General features: G+C 35.8%; 1 protein-coding gene and 3 pseudogenes across 1 annotated transcript in view; 2 read left to right on the top strand and 2 right to left on the bottom strand.

Annotated features, from left to right (window-relative positions):
* UBE2R2 (ubiquitin conjugating enzyme E2 R2) overlaps positions 1-20,527 on the bottom strand; it is an 86,205-nt gene extending 65,678 nt beyond the window's left edge. The window contains exon 1 of the mRNA XM_011381405.2: positions 20,296-20,527. Coding sequence (XP_011379707.1) covers positions 20,296-20,472 — 177 coding nt within the window. The 5' untranslated portion in view covers positions 20,473-20,527. The remainder of the gene's footprint in view (positions 1-20,295) is intronic.
* Positions 8,027-8,145, bottom strand: LOC111732270 (annotated as a pseudogene).
* LOC111732261 lies at positions 11,523-11,641 on the top strand (annotated as a pseudogene).
* Positions 16,770-16,888, top strand: LOC111732285 (annotated as a pseudogene).
* Positions 20,528-22,948: the final 2,421 nt, after the last annotated feature.

Genomic DNA, 22,948 nt, shown 5'->3' with positions numbered 1-22,948 from the left:
ATGCTGTAAAGTACCCTTTTTTGACTAATAAAGAACTTACATATACATATATTATATACACATATATATGTATATATATGTATACACACACACACACACACATATATATATATATATATCTTTGGAACATAATAGCATTCTACTCATGAAACAAAACACACAGAATCATACTGAATCTCAGGAATAGGAATCTTGCTTTACATCAAAATCACCTGGAGATGACTACCAGAGTCCCACGTCCCTCCCTAGAAGAACCTGATTCTATAAAGTGCGAGGATAGAGCCAGGAATCTACATTTTTAAAGGTTTGTAAACACGATTCTAAAACAGTTTAACCACTCATCAGACGTTTAACATCCTCTAAGAACACTGCCCTTGGGTGTCATCCAGCATGTGTCTGACTATGTTCAGGTACAAAATTCTACCACCTCCTCAAATACTTTAATTCTTATGGAAAGCACTAAATTCTGGGAATCCTTACTTATGTTGAATCTGCCTTCCTTTCTTCTTCTCCTGCCTCTAATTTCTTAGTAATTGGAGATTAAACTGGAAGATATTAGCATTCGATGCCAAAACTACTCAGCCACTGGACACCAACAGGAAAGAAAAAAAATCGAAATATCCTTTAGGAACTTGCTTCAATCTAATCTTTTTGAAAATCATATTAAATTTGTAACAAAAATCTTTAGATGTGAACATATTTAATCCATAAAATCTATTTCTAGGAATTTATCCCAAAGATGTAACTAAATTGTGGTAATATTTTGTGCCAAAACTGGATGATGGTTGCAATAAATTGAATATTTACGTCTTCCCAAAATTCATGTTGAAATCCTAACCCCACACGTGATAGTATTAGGAGGCAGGGCATTTGGGAGGTAATTAGATCTCAAGGGTGGAATTCTCATGAATGGGATCTGTACCTCTCCAGAGAGCTTTCTTGCCCTCTTTCTACCATGTAAAAGAGGGCCCTCACCAGAACCTGACCATGCTAGCACCCTTATCTTGGAATTCCAGCCTCCAGAACCGTGAGAAATAAATTTGTTGTTTAGAAGTTACTCAGTCTATGGTACTTCATTACAGACCATCAAATGAACCAAGCAGAGGTTCATAAGCATCAGTGAAAGAACTGCAAGCAGACACTGCAGCAGTAGAAAAGCCAAAAGGGTAGGGACCCCAGGCAGTTGGCGGGGGGGGGGGGCAGTGAGGGGTGGGAATATATTGCATAAGCATAGAAGAGAGTGGTGGTACACAAGGCGGTGCATGGCAGAAAGAGTGCCAAAACACCATCTGATAACTGATATGCTTTTGCCAGTAGAGGAGCACCAGCCAGAGCTGGGTACAGACAGAGATCCAGTGGTTATATGGATATTCATTACATTAATCTCTTCATTTCTAAATCTCAAATATTTCATTTCAAAAAAAATTAAGAATTTTAAAATGTATGGAAAGCTCTGCAACATTGGAGAGAAAGCTGAAACAAATGTCCAACAGACCATGAATAAATTATAGCATACATATTACAAAACAATTGAAAATTACAGAGTATACATGCTCATTTTTTCATGAAAAGACAGTTACAACATAGTAGGTAAAAAAACATTACAAAACAGTTTCTGTAACATGATCCCAATTTAAACATCTAGAAGGATGAAAAAGGAAACATTACTCTGAGAAATGAGATCATGGGTAATGACTTTTTCTATTTGCTTATCTGTGTTTTCTAATTTTTATATAGTGAACATGTATCGTAATTAAATGTAGTTACTTAAAAGCCAGTATAGTGAAATCATGGATGATAGCGGAGCAGGAAGCTCCAGGAAACTGTCCTTCCACTTAAATGACCAACTGAGCTGGCAGAAACTGTCTCAAGTAAGCTTCCAGGAGAGAACAGCATTATTCACAATAACCAAAAGTTGGAAACAATCCAAGCTCCATCAATAGATGAATGGATGAACAAAATGTAATATATATAATGTAATAATATTCAGCCATAAAAAAGGACTGAGATTCTGATACATGCTACAACACAGATAAACCTTAAAAATTTACTAAATTTAATAAGCCAGATACAAAAGGCCAAATATGATTTCACTTACATGAAGTATCTAGAATAGGTAAATTCATAAAGACAGCAGAATACAGGCTACCAGGGCAGGGAGAATTGAAGAGTTATTATTCAATAATTACAGAGTTTCACTTTGGGATGATGAAAAAGTTCAGTAAATAGTGGTGATGGTTATACAATATGGTAAATGTTCTTAATGTCAATGAGTTATATACTTAAAAATGGTAAAAACCATAAATGTTACATATATATATAACCACAATTTAAAAAGCTATAATGTCATCAAATGTATTTTGAAAAGTGACCAATGTAGTTTAATCTTTCATTACTCACAATCTAAGTAATCTTCCATTACTTAGACATTCTTATTGGAAGTGAACTGTTGAGCTTGTTATAAACTGCCACAAATTTCAAATTAGTAGAATTCGAAATAATAAGGATTTGCTGTACTGTGCAAACTATAACTTTTGGTAATCATTAGAGCCATTTTCTATATTATACTTTGGGAGGAAAAAAAAATCTCATTTTGTTCTCATGCACACAAGTATGATATGAAAACTACTCTGCTGTTATTTCAATCACTTTTCTTCCAAAAATCTGAATACTGTAGCTATGTATTTATCAAAACTTATAGAACTAGACACATAAATTAACTTTAATGTATTCAAATTATATTTCCATAGACGAAAACTAAAAGAACTAGAATTTAAAGTTCAACTAAATGGTATGAAATAATTTGTTAGTGATTATTATACATTGACTCAATGAAATGAACATAAAAAAACCTGAGTTATTATAGCTAGCGCTCTAACAAACTCTCCTTTTAACTCTAAGCTAGCCATTTCTTTCCCTAGACCTGAATGTCTTTATTTGAAAAATTAAATAATCACTAAAGTCTCTTCTGACACCAAAAACACTGGTTCTTAGATACTTCAATCTTCTAGTTAGCTAAGCATTACTAACCTTTAAAATCCCAGAATCTTTTCAATTGAAAAACCAAAAATATAATAAAATTTCATTTTTTCATGATATTCTTAACATTGATCCTGGTAGAGAGCAGTTGTAGATATAAACATGGGACATATGGCTGAATGGGTGTAGGCCCTAGCAATAGCCTATATATAGTAGTTTCTTTAAAAAGCCCGACAATGAACTGCTTTTTGCTTATTTAGCTCATTCAATCTCAGAAATAGGTACAGTTATGTAAGCACCCAGAAAATATAACAAAGCCATTCTACATTTTTTAACAAGAACTTTTTAAAATTTTACCTTTTTCAGCTTTACTGAGTATAACTGAAAAAATAAAACTAAGATTATTAAGTCTGCAATTTTTTTTACTTTTTAAATTTAAAAAGAGCAGTATTCACTTTCTTGGTATATACTCTGTTAAGTTTTAGCATGTACATGTTTTCTTGTAACCACCACCACAAGTAGAATACAAAACAATTCCAACACCCGCAAAGAATTCCCTCACACTGCCCTTTTGTAATCAAACCCTCCCTCCACCCCTAACCGCTGGCAACCACTGATTTGTTCTCTGTGCCTATAGTTTTGTATTTTTCAGAATGTCATGTGAATGGACTCATTCAGAATGTAATCTTATGAAACTTCACAATGCCTTTGATATTTATCCATGTTAATGGTCTATCAACAGTTGGTTCCTTTTTATTGCTGAATAGCATTCCATATTATAGATTATATTAGTGTGCTTATACATTCACTCACTTAAGGACCTTTGGGTAGTTTCCAATGTGAGGCAATTATGAATAGTGCTGCTATAAACATTTGTATTCACATTTTTATGTAAACTTACTGTTTTGTGTAAACTTAATGTTTACACAAGCTTATATTGCCCTAAGACAAATTCTTAGAAGTGGGATTGTTGGGACAAATAGCGACTGTATATTTAACTTTGTAATAAACTGCCAGACTTTTCCAGAGTCTGCATTCTTATCAGAAGTATGAGAGTTCCAATTAATTCTCATCCTCACCAACACTATCAGTACAATATATTTTTTTATTTTAACCATTCTAAAAGGTTTGTAAATGGTACCTCATTGTGGTTTTAATTTGCATTTCCCTAATGACCAGTGATGAGCATCTTTGCATGTGCTTATATGCCATCCAAATATATTCTTTAGTGAAATGTCTGTTCAAACCTTTCACCTATTTTTAAAATTGGGTGTGTTTTTTTCCTCTCTTTGCTGAGTTTTGAAAGTTCTTCATAAATTCTGGATACGAGTCCCTTCTCAGATATGTGGTTTACAAATATATTCTCCCAGTTCATGGCTTGCCTTTTCATTATCTTAACTGTGACCTTCACATAAAAGTTTTAAATTAAACAAAGTTAACTTCATCATTTTTTCCTTTCATGGATCATGCTCTGTTTTCGGTGCTGTACCTAATAGCTTTTTACCAAACGCAAGGTCAGGAAGACCTTTTCTAATGCTTTCTTCTGAGAGTTTTGCTACTTTATGCTTTACATTTAGGTTTATGATCCATTTTAATTTATAAGTATACATATATGTTATATAGGTTGAGGCTCATTTTTTTACACAGGGGTGCCATTTCCAACACCATATATTGAAAAGACAGTCCTTTCTCTACTGAATTATGTTTGCACCTTTGTCAAAAAAATCAGTTGACTACATTTATCTAAGTCTATTTCTGTGCTCCCTGTTCCTTCGGCCAATATACCACACTGCCTTGACGAGTGTAGCTTCACAGTACATCTTAAATGTGGATATAGTGTCTTCTACCCCTGTTGCTCTTTTTCAAAACTGTTTTGGCTATTCTAGTTCCTTTAACTTTCCATATGTAATTTTTAAAAACCAAAGCCATAGTAGCCATCTCTTGTATGGCTTCCTTGTCCTCCAGAAAATTAGCATTTTTACTGTTGTGCTTTATCTTGTCAAAACCAGTTCAAATATCTTCTCTAAATACATTATGCAGATGTTCATAACTTTTGACCCAATATATCCAGTACCAGAAACTTATGTGAAAAATGCACAAATATAGATATAAAAATGTGTTCAACATAACAATGGTTAGAAAGCACAGTAATTCTCCAGGTCTGACAAAAGGGAAAAGATTGTATAATCGAGAGATGGAAATATCTTCAAAATGTTGTTTTTAAAAATGAATACACAGTAATCCAATTTTTTTAGATGAAATACAGCACATTTCAGAAGAAAATATATTAAAAGCATTATTCCTGGATAGTATCATTGCAATTGACTTTTTTCTTCATAGTTTCAAGAACTTTCAAAACTTTCTACAATGAACATGTATTAATGACTTATAACTGGGGATAAACATTTTATTTTATAAAAAATGTCATTATCACTTACACAGTAAAATACAAGTTCCTCTGTATCAGCATGTATATTATTAGTATCAAGTTTGTTCACAGGATATAAATAATACACATGATGGCATTTTAGAAGAGTTTACTCTAAACCCTACAAATTCTTCTACTGTCATGACAGTGACAACACACTTTTCTCTATGCTTGTCTTCATGTTTAACTTTGGACAGAATTCTAAGCACAAGCTAATGTTTTAAATTACATCATTAATAAATAACACATAGGAAAAGATGTTTGCAGCATGCGATACATCTGAAAAATGACTAACTTCCTTTATTCAAGCAGCCTTTATTCTATTTAAAAAAACAAAAAACAAAACAAAAACCTTAAATGGGCAAGGGACAAGTATAGATAATTTGCATAAATATTACAAATGGCTAATGACAGGAAAGATGAATTTCATTCACAATTTAAAAAACCACCAAAAAATCTAATTTATCAAGACTGCAAGTTTTATAGTTTGACAATAGCCATATACATTACATAATGGAATATAAATTAATATTTTGAAGGGTAATTTGGTTATACGGTAAAATTTAAATAACATATCCTTTAATCCAGCAAATCCACTCACAAAAGTATTAAAAGATATGTAAAAAAAAAGTCCCTTTCAGCTTTGCTTATACGTAAAAAATTGAAAACAATTATTCATCGATAGGGATATAGTTAAAGTATATCCTTAACTGGAATACTATGCAACAATTAAATACTGATAATGGAAAGATCTCCAAGATAAACTCTTGTTTTTTTAAAAAAACAAGATCAAGAATTATAGTATAACCACATTTATGGTTTAAAAATGCAGATATGTTTGTATATGCATGGAATATTACGTATCAAACAGTTAAGTAATTTTCAAGGGTGAGAAAGAATTTCATACTGCTTGAACTGTTTTTCTAGACTAGTTTAAAATAAAAACGATAAATGAATGCCCTTAATAAATGTTCTTCATTACATCTTCAATGTTATAAAATTTAAATTCCTGTATAACAACTGCATGATACATGAACTCCATCAAGGACTTAGTATTTTTCTCCACCATATCTACTAACCTGAATTTAAATAGCTCCATGTTGAAGCTGAGATATAACCAGGTCTTGCATGGGAAAGTTTAAGAATTAAAGCAGAGAAGAAATAATGTGGAAAAAATAAGGAGCTAACTAACTAGGTTTAGGGCTAGAACTTTCCATAATTACTTTATAACAAATGTCTGGTAACCTCCAGTGTTAAAAATATAGTAACTTTCCATTATTTTTAGTACTATAATAATATCCTTTTAGTTTGTAAAAAAATATAATTATGACCAGTCCAATTGTGAATTCTTTAAAACTGAAGGCAGCAGTCAGCAGGTAAATACATTCAATCACCAAGAAATACAATTTTTTAAAAAGAGAGAAAACAAGTATTAGTGAAACTATGAAGAAATTAGAACCCTCATACACTGCTAGTGGGAATGTAAAATGGTGCAGCTACTTTGGAGAACAGTCTGGCAGTTCCTCAAATGGTTATACATAGGGTTAACATATGATCCAGTAATTCTATTCCTAGGTAAATACTCAAAAAAAATGAAATTAAAATGTCCACACAGTATTATTTATAACAGCCAAATAGTGGAAAACCCAATGTTCAGCAATGATGAATGGATAAATAAAATTGTCCATACCATGGCACACTATTTACCAAAAAAAGAACTGACGTACTGATACATGCCGCAAATTACATGAACCTTGAAAACATGCTAAATGAAAGAGTCCAGTCACAAAAGAGCATGTATAATATTATGTCATTTATGTGAAATGTAAATCTATACACTTACAGAATAGGCACATCTATAGTCACAGATAGAATAATTGCCCAGGGCTTGGGGAGTAATGGGGAGTGACTACTAATGAGCATGGAAATTCTTTTTGGGTGATAAAAATGTTCTAGATTGACTGTTTATGGCTGTATAACTAAAAACCACTGAATTGTACATTTAAATGGGTGAATTGTATGGTATGTAAATTATATTTCAATAAAGCTGTTATTTAAAAAAAGGAAAATTGATAGATTAAGAAAGTCTTAATAGGCAAATCAACCAAATGCAACTGTGAACCTTACTTTTCAATAATTTTTTTAAATTTTCAATTACAGTTAGCATGCAATACTATATTAGTTTCAGGTGTACAACACGGTGATTAGATATCTATATAAATCACAAAATGATCACCCCAATCTAGTGCCTCTCTAACACCATACAGTTATTACAATATTGGCTATATTCCTTATGCTACACTTTCTATCTCCATGACTACCAATGTGAACTTCTTAAATCTCTCCCCACTTTTTGCCAACCTCCTAAACCCCTCTCCCATCTGGTGATCCTCAAAATATTCTCTTTATCTATGAGTTTGTTTTTTGATCTTTAGATTCCACATATACATGCAATCACATGGCATGTGTCTTCCTTTTATTCCACTCAGCACACTACTCTCTAGGTCCATCATGCCATATCATTCCCCGTCCCCTTACTTTTAGTCTGTGTGTATCTTTTAATCTGAAGTGAGTCTTGTAGGCAGCATATGTAAATGAACCTTATTTTATTTTTTTTTACGCCTACAGCACCTGGTCTTCCTAGGTGGTCTCCCATCCAAGTACTAACCAGGCCCGACCCTGCTTACCTTCCGAGATTAGACAAGATATGGCGTGTTCAGGGTAGCATGGCCGTAGACCTGAATCTCATTTCTGATCCTGATTCAAACTAACTTAAAAGTATATCTATGAGACAACTGAGGAAATCTGAACATTGGACATTAAATAATGTTAAGGAATTTATTGTTTATTATGCAAGTGTAAGACTAATATGATTATGTTTTAAGAGTCCTTATCTTTTAGGAATTCCAGTATTTAAGAATGAAAGGATATGCTGTCTGGGGTTTACTTTAAAACAATTTAATTGGGGGAAGCAGGGGTAGAGGGGGAAGCATCCAAGTTTTCAATAAGTCATTCATAGTAAATTGGGTCGTAAAATAGAAGCTGGAGTTCAATGGACTAAAGAGGGCAGGAGAAAAATTGGAAAGGGCATTCCGGACAGATAACAGCTTTTGACAATGGCACTGTCAAAGATCACCTATCAGGCAAGAACAGGAAATACAGCTGGAAAAGTAAGCAAGAACCAGATCATGAAGGGCCTTGGATGTCACACAAAGGAATTTTTACTTAATTTTGTGAAAGATGAGCTGCTAGTTTTTCTTTTTGGTGGGAACAGGTCAGTTTAGAGCTTTAGAAAGGTTACTCTGGTGACATCATAAACTGGAGAGGCATAAGACAGAGTAAAGAGGTTACTGTCACACAGTTCAAGTGAGTGACAACTGAGTGAACTTACATGGTGACAGTAGGAATGAAGGGGGGCTAAATACCAGAGACATGAAGTACTAAAAAGAATTAGATATGTGGAAATAGGGAAGCAGAAATCATCTGAACTGATTTCCAGCTTCCAGGCTTGTGACTGGGTAGACAGCGTCCAATATCCAGGAGAGCGAATATAGAAGCAGCTTATGGGAAAAAGTGGAGTCTAGTTTAGTATTTAAATCTTTAGTGTAAATAGGACATACTGGTGGAATTGTCTAATAGGCAGGCAAAAACTCAAGAGGTCTAATTAGAGACTGTAGACTTAAAAGTCTTCAGGACATATATGGTGGCTAGAACAATAACCCAGGAGAGGTTGTTTGTAACAATTCTTGTCAAAGAAATTTAAGCTATTTTAAAAGTTCCCTCCCTACTCTACTTTGGTAAGAAGTGCTTAATTTGTTCAAGGTATATACATAAACAGAATGGGCAAGATATACTTAACCTTATATTTAGGAGACTTTATACATGGAAGTGAGGGGAATATATGTATTTGGCTAAACTTCACCGAAATAATTCTTTAACAAAATACATGTATGCAGAGTATTATCCAAGTACAAGTACAGCTATAAAAATGTACTTTACTAAGTATTCCGATTCTGTTAAAGCATCAAAATACTCTGCTCTGTAAGAAATTCTGCACTTCTAAAACACCCTTCTAGTCTGCTTTTAAAAGATCTAATGTCTTTTGATATTCAAAAAAGGTTAAAAAGAATTGGGCTTAACTGTTTTTGTTTTTATTCATTAGATTTTCCACATGAAGTTAAGCAATCTTCACCAAGGGACTATAGAAGTCAAGGTTGTTATAGCTGGCAGATTTTGCTAATGCCTTTCATTATCACTGTTACAAAATTCTTAACCTCTCCTAAATAAGTTTTATAATATTTAAATTACAAGAAGAGCGCTATACAAAGGTCCTAATTTGCTATATTACTATATAACCAAGATTTCAATCAATTAGCCAAACCTTCAGTCACCAAGAACATTAGATCTGAGGCAACCAGGCAACTACAGATAAAATGTCACTGATGAAAAAAACTCAAATAAAATACAATTCCTTCCCCCAAAAGAAATCACAGCTAGAGGAACTGAACAGTTCAAATATTTAGCCACTAGTGTACCACTAAGTTCCAGACTAGGGGGTGAATCACTTAAGGTCTATGGAAAAATTCAGATATCAGAATTGCTTGAAATTATATGCAGAATTTGGAGGGAGGGGGCTGCCATTCTCAAAAGATGTGACGCTTCTCCACCCTCAAAAAAGATTTTAAGTATTACTCTTTTAGGTGCTATGCCAAATGCTAAGGAAATTTAAAGACTAAGTGGAACTTCTTAAAAGAGCTCATGATCTAAGAGTTAATTTAGATTCACACACTATGATTCATCACAACAGAAAAATTTTAAGTTAGAAATAATTGATTTCCTCAATACATGTAACTTTTCCAGTTTTACCACTTACTACCATTTTTTTTTTATTCAAGAAACCTCTCTGTACATAACTTATTTCAGAATTTACCAATAACTAACTTCAGAAAAAGTTATATAAGAAAGGTGGAGATTTATCAATTCAAAACACAGGAAGTGCTCTCCCCATTAAAAGCTCTATTAACATAAGATTCCTTAAATCTTTAAATTCTACTGAATTTCTGTATCTTCAGTATGACTTTTCTTTCCTTATCTAGGGAATTGTTATTCTTATTTACAATAAATGTTAAAATATAATTAACAAATTCCGAAGAATTTAGGTAAGAACCTTGAGAATATTGTTATTATACTTTTTTTTTTAAACATTAGCATTGATGTTTTTCCCACAGGTGTTAGTCCTTAATGGCTTAAATATATCATTATTCTTATTCCTGTTTAGCTAATGGGGGAAACAGTTAAGTGATAAGACAAAGATGGGCCTTTTCAAGTAATAGTTTTTTTTGTTTGTTTGTTTTTTTAAACCCAACTACCAGAACTCAAATGAGCTTTGCCCTCCTCAGAAGGCTGGCTATATACCCACTCCAACACTGCTACACCACCATTGCTCAAAACAATTTAGGATTCCTTTTTTGAGAATTGTCTTCAGAGCCTATTGTACAACTTCTTAATGTCTTTATTAGTGGAAGATCTTTACTTCTGTAATGTGCACTGTTTTAACATTTAAAAATGATTCTCAGATTTAACTTGGTGAATAAGATAAATAATCTGAGTAATACAATTTTTTTAGTCAAAAATGACTGAATATAAAGTATTAGACTAATTTTACCTGTGCCTCTGCCAACAATTTCACAAGTTTCAAATCATATGAAGGATAGTCTTTTTAATTTTATTAAATTTATTGGGGTGACACTGGTTAATAAAATTACATAGGTGGATATTCTTTTGAATAAAACTTTTTGTTTTGCCTTATTACATATATCAGGTATGGTTATAGGTAAACTTAAAAATCTGTTTTCCAAGCTTTAAATCACTGTTTCTGTAAAAGATTACTACATATTGCCCAAGTTTTTGTAACTTTGCCAATTCTTAATATTATCATAAATGGGGCCATGGCTATTTTCAACAAGGTAGTAATCATTCAATTTTTACAATTTGAATTACTATGTACACTAAATGTGCATAGTAATTCAAACTATTTCCTGGAATTTATCCCTCAAATTAAGTATCAGCTGCCCATGCAGCAAATACTGCAAAGGAGGTAAATAAAGAATTATGAGTCTATGGCCATGTCACTCTGAACAAGTCCGATCTCGTCTGATCTCGGAAGCTAAGCAGGGTCGGGCTTGGTTAGTAATTGGATGGGAGACCACCTAGGAAGACCAGGTGCTGTAGGCGTAAAAAATAAAAAAATAAGGGACTGTAAGCTGACAAGGTCCTTGCAATCTGTGAGGTCAACCAAGGGTTGCCTCACCTAAAAAATATTAAAACAACAACAACAAAGAATTATGAAATTTAGAAATCCAAATGCAGACTAAACTATATAGTACTGATCTAAAGATGCTGGAATAGAGGTGAAGAATACCACTTAACATAATCAACTGCTAGAACAACAAAGAAGTTTTGAACTGCTCAAGTTTCCTATGGTGCTTAAGTATACTTGGAAAAGTATTAAGGCATTACTACTTTAAAAGCATAAACCAATTTGTACTAAAATATAACTCCATCATTCTCCATAACCCCACACCGTCACTTCAGATGTGTTTTATAATTTCTAATCCCAAAACTAGTTTTCTTAGGATTATATTTATCAACAGTAGCGCCATCCCACTCTCCCCACTTAAAGTCACTATTAAAGGAATTTGGCAATTTAAAAAATCCTTCTACGACGATGTATCATTCTCTAACTGAAATAGTCCAAGAACAAAAAAATCCAATTTTTCCAGTGAATTTAAAAGATATAAACTGAAGTCATAGCAGTCTCTTCCCATAATTTAGAAGGAGCAGATAATTACTTTTATGAACTTTAAGTTTAAATTTAAAATAGTTCTTATAAAATGCTCCACAGGGACAGGAACATCAACATCACTGTATTCCACCTCAACATCTTGTCCTATTGGGTCTTCAGGGGCAATAACACATGGAGTTGTCACCTTCTACGATAACAATGCCTCTTATGCAATCCCTCATAAATGACCTACCTCAGGCTCTTCTTGAGGTGTCAGTCTTTTCAGAAATATGTCCATGGTGTTGTTTTTTTGTTTTTTGTTTTTCATCATAGACTTCCTTGTAAGTAGATAATGTACCATGAATATTCGACCTTTCAGCGTTGGGGTCCATGTTTTTCAACTTTTTCGGGGGCTTGGTGAGGTCTGTAAAAGCTTCTGCTAAACCCTTTCCTGTGAGTTTTCTTGTGGGTTCCTCTTTTTCTTCTGCATTTTCCCTTTCTCTTGCCTCTTCTTTAGCTACAGTGTTCCTGTTCCAGTTCCAACAACTCATTAGTCAATTCCTCAGGAACCACCTCCAGGAGGATCCTCAATGTCATCTTCATCCACACCCAGGTTAAAGGTTCTACCATCTCAACACAGCATTGTTGATTTTTGCAACCTCTTCATGCTTGGTAAATCCTTTGAAGTCATAGATAAAAACTCTTGAGTGTCTTCTTCCAGATGCCATTCATACACTCCCTGGTGACATCACCCCAAGCCCAAGCAAGGTTCTTGATGCAGTCATGGATGTTGTAATTCTTCCACAATTGCCTGTCTTTCTCAGTTGTAGCAATAGCCTGGACAAAGGTCGTTTTCAGGCCTTAAAAACTGCTATAAGTCTTTGATCCACTGTTTGGATCAAGGAGGTGGTGTTTAGAGGGAGAAGCCACATTGATATTCAGATGAAGATCACCAATAAAGAGGATGTCCGGGAGCATCAACTATAAGCAAAATCTTAAAAGGTATGTTATTCTCCAAACAATACTTCTCCATTTTGCTGGCAAAGCAATCCAGGAGGGCATCTTGGAAAAGGTGCTTGGTCATCCATGACTTTTTATTACTGACAATGTATGCTTATTGATATGCTTGAAGGCCCTGGGATTCTCATCCTGCCATATCTAAAAGGGTTTGAATTTATAGTCTGCAACACCGCTCCCCGGCCACCCAGCACAAGCAAGAATGCTGTCCTGTCCTTAAAAGCATTAAAACCTGGCATTGAGCTGGCCTCCTTAATGGATGAAAGTCCTTTCACGCACCTGTTTCCTGAATAAGGTTTCATCCATATTGAATATTTCCTATAGCGAATAATTTTCCTCCACAATCAGCATATCCACATTGTCCATCAGCATTCTGACTCACCACTCACTTTTTCATTATATAATGAATTAACAATTCTTGAATCGTTTAAACCACCCAGAGCTAGCAGTAAATTCAACATCGTAGTTGGGTCCAGCCTTTTCTTGTAACTTTACAAAATTTTTGCTTTGGCTGCTATCATCACAGTGCTGAGAGGGATATGCTTCTGTGTCTGGTCTTCAATCCAGGTCGTTAGAAGTTTCTCCATATCTAACGACCCTTTTCAAATTTTTGTTAGTCTCATTGCCTTCAATGAAGCATATTCTTTAATGGCTTCCATCACTTTGTTCTTCAAGACCATAGCTATGGCGAAATGGGACATATCTGACTGATAAGCAATAACCATCACTGATTTTCTACCTTTATAGTCCTTAATCACTCTTAATTTCATTTCCACGTCAATCACTCAACATGGTCTCTTAAAGATACATTAGCAGTGTTAATTTTGTACACTTAGGGGCCATGATGACAAAATAACACATGGTTAAATCAAACATAAGTGGAATGATGCAATCAAGAGAAGTGTTAAACATTAAGGTTTTGAGGCTGCTGCAGGCACAATACGGTATACTGTTTTACTGCAAACATTTTTTTTATAAGTAGAAAGAGTATATTCTAAAACAATAAAAAGTACAATATAATAAGTATATAAACCAGTAAGTCATTTATTATCATTATCAAGTATTATATACTGTACATAATTGTATGTGCTATACTTTTATACAACTGGTAGCACAAGTTTACGACAGCATCACCATAAACCTAAGTTATGTGTTGCACTATAACATTATGACATCACTAGACAATAGGAATTTTTCAGCTCCATTATAATCTTACGGAATCACTGTTGTATACGTGGTCTATTGTTGACCGAAATGTAGTTATGCATGACTGTACAGCAGGTCTTCGAATAACATCATTTCATTCAATGTTATTTTGCTATAACATTGATGAGATGCCATAGGAATTTAACTTTTAAATCAATTAGCCTATGGTAAAAATGTCATTTCGCTTAAAGTCACAGAACCTATTAAAGACATTGTGAAGATTTGCTGTATATGAGAATAGTCACCACACACATCACAGGAGGATTATATGATATTCTATGCAAAGTTCGTGTCATATAGTAAACACTCAACAAGGTTAGCTACTAATGCCTTCATTACTAAATCCTTAGTAGTGTGTATCTGCAATTTGATATGGCATTCAAAGTTTTAGCATGTTTTAAGTGCTCATTCTACTTACCTTGCCAACAGGTTCACAGGAATTCGATTTATTATTTGTTATAACAAAAGCATTTTTATATTTGTTATTAAAACAAATTATATACAGGTGTTTAAAATGATTATTCACTATCTATCTTACATATTCCAAAATCTGAATTTTCCAATTCTCACATGGAAGAATAATTTCAAACTTTGGCAATCTGAACTAAAATTATTAATCATTCTATTTACTTCGGAATCAACTTATTTAAAGGTACATAAATTCTGAATAACAATTCCTTGCTGAATAAAGCTGAGATAAATTAGTTCTGTATTGACAGCACATTCAAAGGGGTTGGTTCACTCTTACTTGGACATCTATGTATTATATATGAAACAGTCCAAAAGAAGTTTAGGAACATAAAATTAAACCTTTAAAATATTATCTTCAGCAAGATGGAGTTCTGGAGTCCTAATCTCTGAATTTATAACTCTTCCTCACTGTTACTTTCCCATAACAATATGAGCAGAGGTGGACGTTTCTTCGATGGTCTTTCACCTGTCTCAAACAGACTAAGACCACTAATACTATATTGCAAAGATGGAACAGAATATTTTATCTTAATAGATTGATTATGTTGACAAATGTTCTAACTGGGCTTAAATTTAATAGCTTAGATTTTAATTACCATTTACAATTGCATCAATAATACCTACACCTCACATTTCCATATTTTAAAGTCTACACAAAGAATTTTATGAGATCATTCATAAAAGCTCTAAGGTTATCTATGTCCTTATACTTTCCCTTACTATCGATAATGTAGTGACTTTTCCTACAGTGCTTTGCCTTTGATGAGTGCTCAATAAATAGTTTGCTAACACAAATCTCTGAAAAAAGAAATCAACATGCTACAAAGAAAATATTAAGGCCCAAATCCTTTGTTCAAGAAGAAATAATCCTTATTTTATCAAATTTAAGACACTGATGCTGGCATTGAAAAAAAATACATTGGATTTAAATGTTCTCTCACAATTAGAATCCATTAAGTCTTACAACTGACACTGGTGAAAGTCTTTTCAGGCACCTGTTTCCAGAATAAGGAAGTTTCATGCATACGGAATATCTGCACTAGTGGCAACTATAAAACTTCGTAGATTCTAAGACACAGCTCAATTTCAGAGAAGTTAAAAACTAGATAAATATGCTTCTTGAAATCCATATGGTAAAAGCATATTCTATAAAATACTGAGGTGCTATATTTTCGGGGTAAGGGGACACTAAAACTACTTTTAGTGCCCCAAACCACTAGACATTAACTATGTTTCCATTTACAATGTTGCCTTAGTTCACCCAGCACTCAAGGCAACTTCAGCTTCCGGAAAAGATTATAGCTAAAAGCTCTAAGAGTTATTCTCAAAGTAAAAGAGGAAAAATTAAAAAATAAATTTCTAACTGACTGATTCATCATACAATTGTTTTTAAAAAATAGCATTACACTTATAATTTTAGAGTTGTTGTTTTTAGTTGCCTATCAAATCCCATAAAACAGGAAGTCTAAACTTGTCAGTTAACTCTCAGAAAATATATACTAACTAGTTTATTTGTCTATTTTTTTCCAGAGAAAAATCATTAATTTCTCAAAAAGATCGATATAGCAAAAAGACTAAGAATCACTTTCTTAAAACAATCCTTCAAACTACATATTAAGAATTACAGTCATAAAATAAAGTACACTATAATATGAAGGACACTGCCCTCCACAAAAGTTTTGTGGGGTTTTTTGGAGGGAGGGGCGGGGAGAGAGAAAATTCATTATTTCTAAAACCAATGAAAATAATATACATATTCTTTATTTTTAAAGACTATTATTAAAGAGTTTCTTTAACATAAACCAAAGTGTTAAATCTGATAAAGAAGCTCCTACCAAGGAAAACTTTGCGTGTGTAACAAATACTTTCTAAATAATCAGTTTGGTCTATGTCCATGCTACCCTGAACAAGCTCGATCCCGTCTGATTCCGGTAGCTAAGCAGGGTCAGGCCTGGTTAGTACTTGAATGGGAAACCACCTAGGAAGACCAGGTGCTATAAGAGTAAAAAATAAAAAAAATAAGGGATTGCAAGCTGACAAGGTCCTTGCAATCTGCAAGGTCAACCAAGGGCTGCCTCGCCTAAAAAAATAAAAATAAAATAAAATAAAATAATCAGTTTGGAGTTTCTGAAAATGGAACATACTTAATATTTTATTCCCTCAGATTATTGAATGAAATCAAAACTACAAAAAGGTAACTGCTATACTTAAGCTTTCTGTCTCATTTAAATTTTTATGTTATGCACATCATAAAAGAGCCACTCTCACTTTCTGATCTCTAGACTCACTATCATGCTTTTAGATAATTAATGCAGGAGTTGCAAGGAGGTTCTATATCAAAGCAGCTACATTAAGATCATTACCAAGAGTTATGTGAAAAGACAGTTCTTTTTAAAAGAATGGAGGTGAACTTGTTAAAAGTCATTATGAGCTGCTGACTCGATCAATAATTCATTCCTCCCATACCATTATAAAATTCCAACCTACTCCACAGTTTTAATGTTCTTGGTTTTCTAAGACAGCTATCCCCAACCTTTTTGGAACCAGAGACTGGTGCTCCTATGAGAATCTAAACCCTGATGATCTGAGGAGGAGCTGAAGCGGTGATGCTAGCTCTGGGGAGCAGCTGCAAATACAGATGAAGCTTCTTAGCTCACTAGCCTCCTGCACTGCAGTCAGGTTCCTAACAGGCCACGGACCAGTACTGGTTTGCAGCCCAGGAACTGGGGACCCCTATTCTAAGCCATCTCCTACTTTTTGTTTTGTAATGATTGACCCTTAGAACAAAAATTCAGAGCAGCAAAGAAATTCACTTGGTATGTCAATGAGATCAAGAAACTGGATAAAAAGCAAGGCCACAAAAAGATTTTACAATAAGCAAAAAAATAAACACAAGAAACTATCTTTTCCCATTATACATACATAATACTCTCCAAAGCTAATAATCACATGGATTCAAGATATTTTTTAAGAAACAAAAGCAAGATGAATCAGAAAATTTGAGATATATAGGTCTCACAAGTCTCTATAACAGACATCACAGTTGAACCAGACTGAAGCCAACTATTTCATGGTAAAAGGATCAATTAGGAGCCTATTTATTAATAGGTAAAAGTTTAAAAAGTCACATTATGAAAAATTTTAGCAAGTTGCACTGCCTTCAGGAACTATTATGCAAAATAGAGAAGAGTTTAACTAGAAAATAAATTATACTAAACACTGAAGGACTACGACTTGATAACGGAAAACAGTGGTAAAAAGTTGTGCCAACTTTTAACTGCAGCTGTAGCAGGACACACTAAAAGCCTTGTTTTAAGACAAAAGCACTGAAATAAAAAACAATGGTTTTAAATCTATCACCAGTGTTAACTGCTCAAGACCATAAATTTGCCTGTTTCCAATTAAGGATTTTGAGATAAAAGGCCAAATAATAAGGGGAAAATGAAATTGAATAGTCTCACACACACAAGACTAAAATATAAAATCAGAACTTTCATATATTTTAAATGTCACAATTAAAGGTAAAAACACTCAAAGATAAAAGAAACAACACAACAAAACTGGCGATTAAACCATTCTTTTAAATAGGACTGAAATTAATAAGCACAATGTAAATGAGTGTACGCTGCAGGGAATCCTCTTTACATATTACCTATTCCAAACTGAGGTCATCCACACTCCTTTCACAGTTACTTAAGCAAAAATAATAACAAACCGAAAACACAGTTTTTTAACAAACTCCACTGGAGTGATAATATTCTAACTAGTATCCATTTATCTTGACTATCAATTGTTCCAAACATCATTCTGGAAATTAAACTTTACTCCACTAAATTTAGCCAGTAAATTTTGCTCAATAATGCTTTGCTAGAAGTTATAACATAAATTCCATTTTGTGGAATTAATTTTCCGATATTTAAAAATATTTATAATTGACAAGAGAAGGTTCCTAAACTAATAACTTGTATGTTTACTTAATGATTTTAAATATCTGCATCTGAAAAGTACTGCGTATGGAGTCCACAAAAAAATGAGGCATTCCCCTATCAATTCTTCACATTATCTACAAACTTGACCCAATTCCAAGCCTGAAACAGGCTTCTCTACCTTTAGTAAGATAGAAAACAAAAACTGGGTAGTCCTAAAAATAAACATCGTAACTCCATGACTTAAGATACTCATTTAAACCTTTTGCCAAGATAGCCCCTCCCTTCAAAACAAACTACTCACTGTTCTATTTGACTTAACTTTGGAAATACAAAAATTAAATGGATTCCTAAGCACTCAATTCTCTGTCTCTGCACCATTTAAAACATTCAACCATCAATGTGTGATTTGTCCCTTCAAAAATGGTAAAAGATAAAACAGAAAATAAAAAAAATCCTTAATATCTCCAAGTTATTCTACCATAGGATTAAAAAAACCCACCAGACTGAAAAATAACCACTATTCTAAAGTCATGGGAAACAATGGAAACACTATCTATGGTCCCTGTCTACGGAGCCGTCCTACTCAGTGAAACCACTTCACCTCAAATGATACTTTTAATCTGTGAGACCACTCCATTTGCTAGAGTTAGCCACCTGAGCAAAGGGTTTCAATTTCGTCTCACTAAAGTGGGAAACTATCAATCTCTCTACATAACAAGTTCCACCCTCTGGCTATTTCTACATAAACAGCAGCAGCAACAACAACAAAGCCAGTAAAGTTGGTGGCAGGGTGAGGACAAAGGGCATTCTGAAACACCACAGAAGTAGACAGAGAATGAGGCCAGAAAGAGGGCTTAAAAGTTCCCTCAAATGGAAAAGGGTAGAAAATGCAGGTATCCTTGTTTACCGCCCCTAGGTTCCTATTCTTTATTACCGCCACTGAAACGCAAAGTTGGAACTACTACTCTGCCAGAAACCCATCAAATCCTCAAAATGTCAGGTCACCAGGCAGCCTATCGAATGGAATGACAGGCTAATACCCCTCCCCCACCCCCCAAAAAAGAAAGGTCCAATCCAATAAGTGCAGGTCACTCTGCCCTCTGGGGCAGTTCCAGCCTGCGCAGGGATGGTTCTGATGGGAGAACGAGAGGGGACAGACAGACCACCTTTCTTCCCATACACCTTCAGCTGAAGAAACAAAACAAAGACAGCCACCCTCCACCCCTGGTCGCCACTACCCTAGCCAGAGAGGCTTTCCTATTTCCCGGTGCAGTCTGGCCTCCCGCCCCCGCCCCTATGACAAAGAAAAGGCACTCGGTGAGCAAGGCCTTCCTGCCTCCCCGGGTGGGGGAAGGGGGCTGCCGAGGTGAGGAGGCCCCTCCGCTAACCCGCGCTCACACTCTTGGCCCCGAAAACAGCCGAGCGCGTCGGGGAGCAAAGGCCTCCGCCAGGGGAGCCTAGTGTGGGGGTGGGGGGAATACCTTGAAGTAGCCGCCTTCGTAGAGGGTGTTGGGGGGTCCGAAGATGGCAACCTCCCAGTTGTAGAGGTCGGACTCATCCACCAGGGTGATCCGGAAGCCCTCCACCGGTTCCTCCTGCAGGGATTTCAGCTCCAGCATCAGGGCCTTCTGAGAGCTGGTCATCTGCTGCTGGGCCATCGCGGCGGCGGCGGCGGCTGCGCGGGGGGAGGGGCGACGGCAGAGGAGGAGGAGAAGAGAGAGAGAGAGCGCCTCGCGCCGCGGGAGCGACGGAGCCGAGAAGGAGGGAGGAAGAGAAGGAGGAGGGGCGCGCGCCGGGAGGGGGGTGGCTCTCGGTGGCTGGCGGCCCGACGCGCTTGCGCGCGCCCCTCCCTCCCCCGCCCTCGTCGTCGTCCTCCTCCTCCTCCCACTTCCCCGCCTCCTCTCCACCGCCCAGCGCGGTGGCGGCGCTTTGTGACGCCGGCGCGTGTACCCCACCCTTAAAGGGCCAAGCAGTTGTGGAAGCCGAGGGTGGCCTCAGAGAGTGCCCTTGGCCCCAAAATGACGGTTATGCGGCTTGACGCCCTGGTTCCCAAGGTGCGCCACGGATGAGACCTTTGGTCCTAGGGTCATCAGCTCCCTCCTTCCCCTATGTGTATCTATAGTCCTCAGCCATCCTCCCAAGAGCCGTGGTCCTCTGCAGGCCCCTCCCCGCGACACACAGCACGTTGTCCCTGCACTCGGTAGATGCTTGACAAGGATGTGCTGAGAATGCGGGCCTTATCGGTGGAAACAGGCGTCCCGACAACTTTTCTGCAGGTTCAGCCCTCACGCCAGTGTGTCCTTGGAAGGCAGTATGTCACCCATTTGGGGGGCGGGGGGACAGTTTCTATCCAGAAACGGGGAAGGCAGGCCAGTTTCTACTTCCCTTCTTAACTACAAAGAGGAAGCTGTGGGAAATAGAGAAATAACAATACGGACTGAACCTGGGTTCCTGGCCCTTCTCTCTGTGATTTGAGACAAGTACTCTGGCTATCCTTCGGTTTACCCATTTGTAAAATGAAGTACTGTTGGTGAACTTTGACCCCGTTATAGATTCTTTGAGCTTGAAGGTCCAACCTGGAATCGAGGGACTTTTAAGATAATCATGCAGAAGTGAGATGTGGAGACAGTCTTCAGTCCTCATGATTTAGATAGAATACTCCTTTCTTCCAGAATGGCATATTCTATAATAACTGACTAAACGTTTCCTAGAAAATCCAAGATACTGTGAAAATTTCACACACTTAAAATTTTAGGATCGAAAAGATGCTAAACGTGCATCTTTTAAAACGTGCTCCTAAAACGTGCTCCACCATTTATATTATATTATTCCTTCTTCATAAGCTTCTGTAAAAGAAGGTAAATTATACCTATCATAAGCAGTTATAAAGATTAAATGAGATCATCTATATACAAGGTTTAACACTGGCACATGGTAAATTATCCATTAATAGGAACTTTAAAGGAAGAAAAAATACTTTAAAGGCAAAGCTGTATTCTGGATACAACCCCCTCCATAATTTAATAGACTTTTTTTCACAATAGTTTTAGACTTATAGAAAAATTGAGAAGATAGTACAGAGAGTTCCCATATTTTCCCATAGGCACCCATTTTCCCCAATTATTAGTATAGTACATACGTTACAATTAATGAACCAATATTTATATATTGGTTCACATTCCCTTAGTTTCCTTTTTCTGTTCTAGGATCCTATCCTGGACACCTCAGTATTTTTAGTTTTCAGGTTTTGTTAGATTCCTCTTGACTCTGAGTTTCTCAGACTTTCCTTGTTTTTGATGACCTTGAAAGTTTTGAAGAGTACTAGTCAAGTATGTTGTATAATGTTCCTCAAGTAGGATTTGAAATGTTTTTCTCATGATTAGAGCGGGGTCATGGGGAGAAGATCACAGGGGTAAAATAACATTTTCATCACATATTGAGGGCACATAATATTAACATGACATCAGTGTTGATATTGACTTCAGTCACCTGGCTGAGATAGTGTTTCAGGTTTCTCCACTGTAAAGTTACTCTTTTTATCTCTTTTCTATACTGTACTCGTCAGAAAGAAGTCTGTGCACAATCCATGCTGAAGGAGCCCCTTTATTGTTGTTGTTTTCTCAGAAATTAGGTCTCAGTATTTTAAAGAAGTCATTCCCTAGCTCCCAATTCTATAGGTCTTGAGGCCATACTCCACTGGACTTAGAGCTCGCTTCAGAGGAGGAGTGTTTCAGTCAATGCAGCCCTTGCTCCAAAAATGATGATATATGACTTATTCTGACTTCCTCTCCAGCACTCAATTTAGGGTCAAGAAGATTGCTGACCTGGAAACATGAGAGATGATGTTGACACCTTTAATAACAAGGTTGTGAGTAGACAAATAGAAAATTCATCTTCAAAGCATTTCACCCACATAAATTCGTCACAGCCCCACCCTGACCCAGAAGTTGGTAGATCTTTAGCCTAAACCACTGAAACATACACCTGGCACTCAGACCAGAAGTTGCTCCCTGGGCTCAAATCAACTCACAAACTCATACTAAATATCAACAGTGGCCATGGCCCTGTGCTGGGTGGCTAATTAAACATACACCTGTCTGGGAGGCTGACAGCCAAGTATGTTAATGAGTTGTG

The sequence above is a fragment of the Pteropus vampyrus genome, unplaced genomic scaffold (genome assembly GCF_000151845.1).
Source record: "Pteropus vampyrus isolate Shadow unplaced genomic scaffold, Pvam_2.0 Scaffold436, whole genome shotgun sequence".
Taxonomy (NCBI): domain Eukaryota; kingdom Metazoa; phylum Chordata; class Mammalia; order Chiroptera; family Pteropodidae; genus Pteropus; species Pteropus vampyrus.
This window is presented reverse-complemented; position numbering and strand designations above follow the sequence as displayed.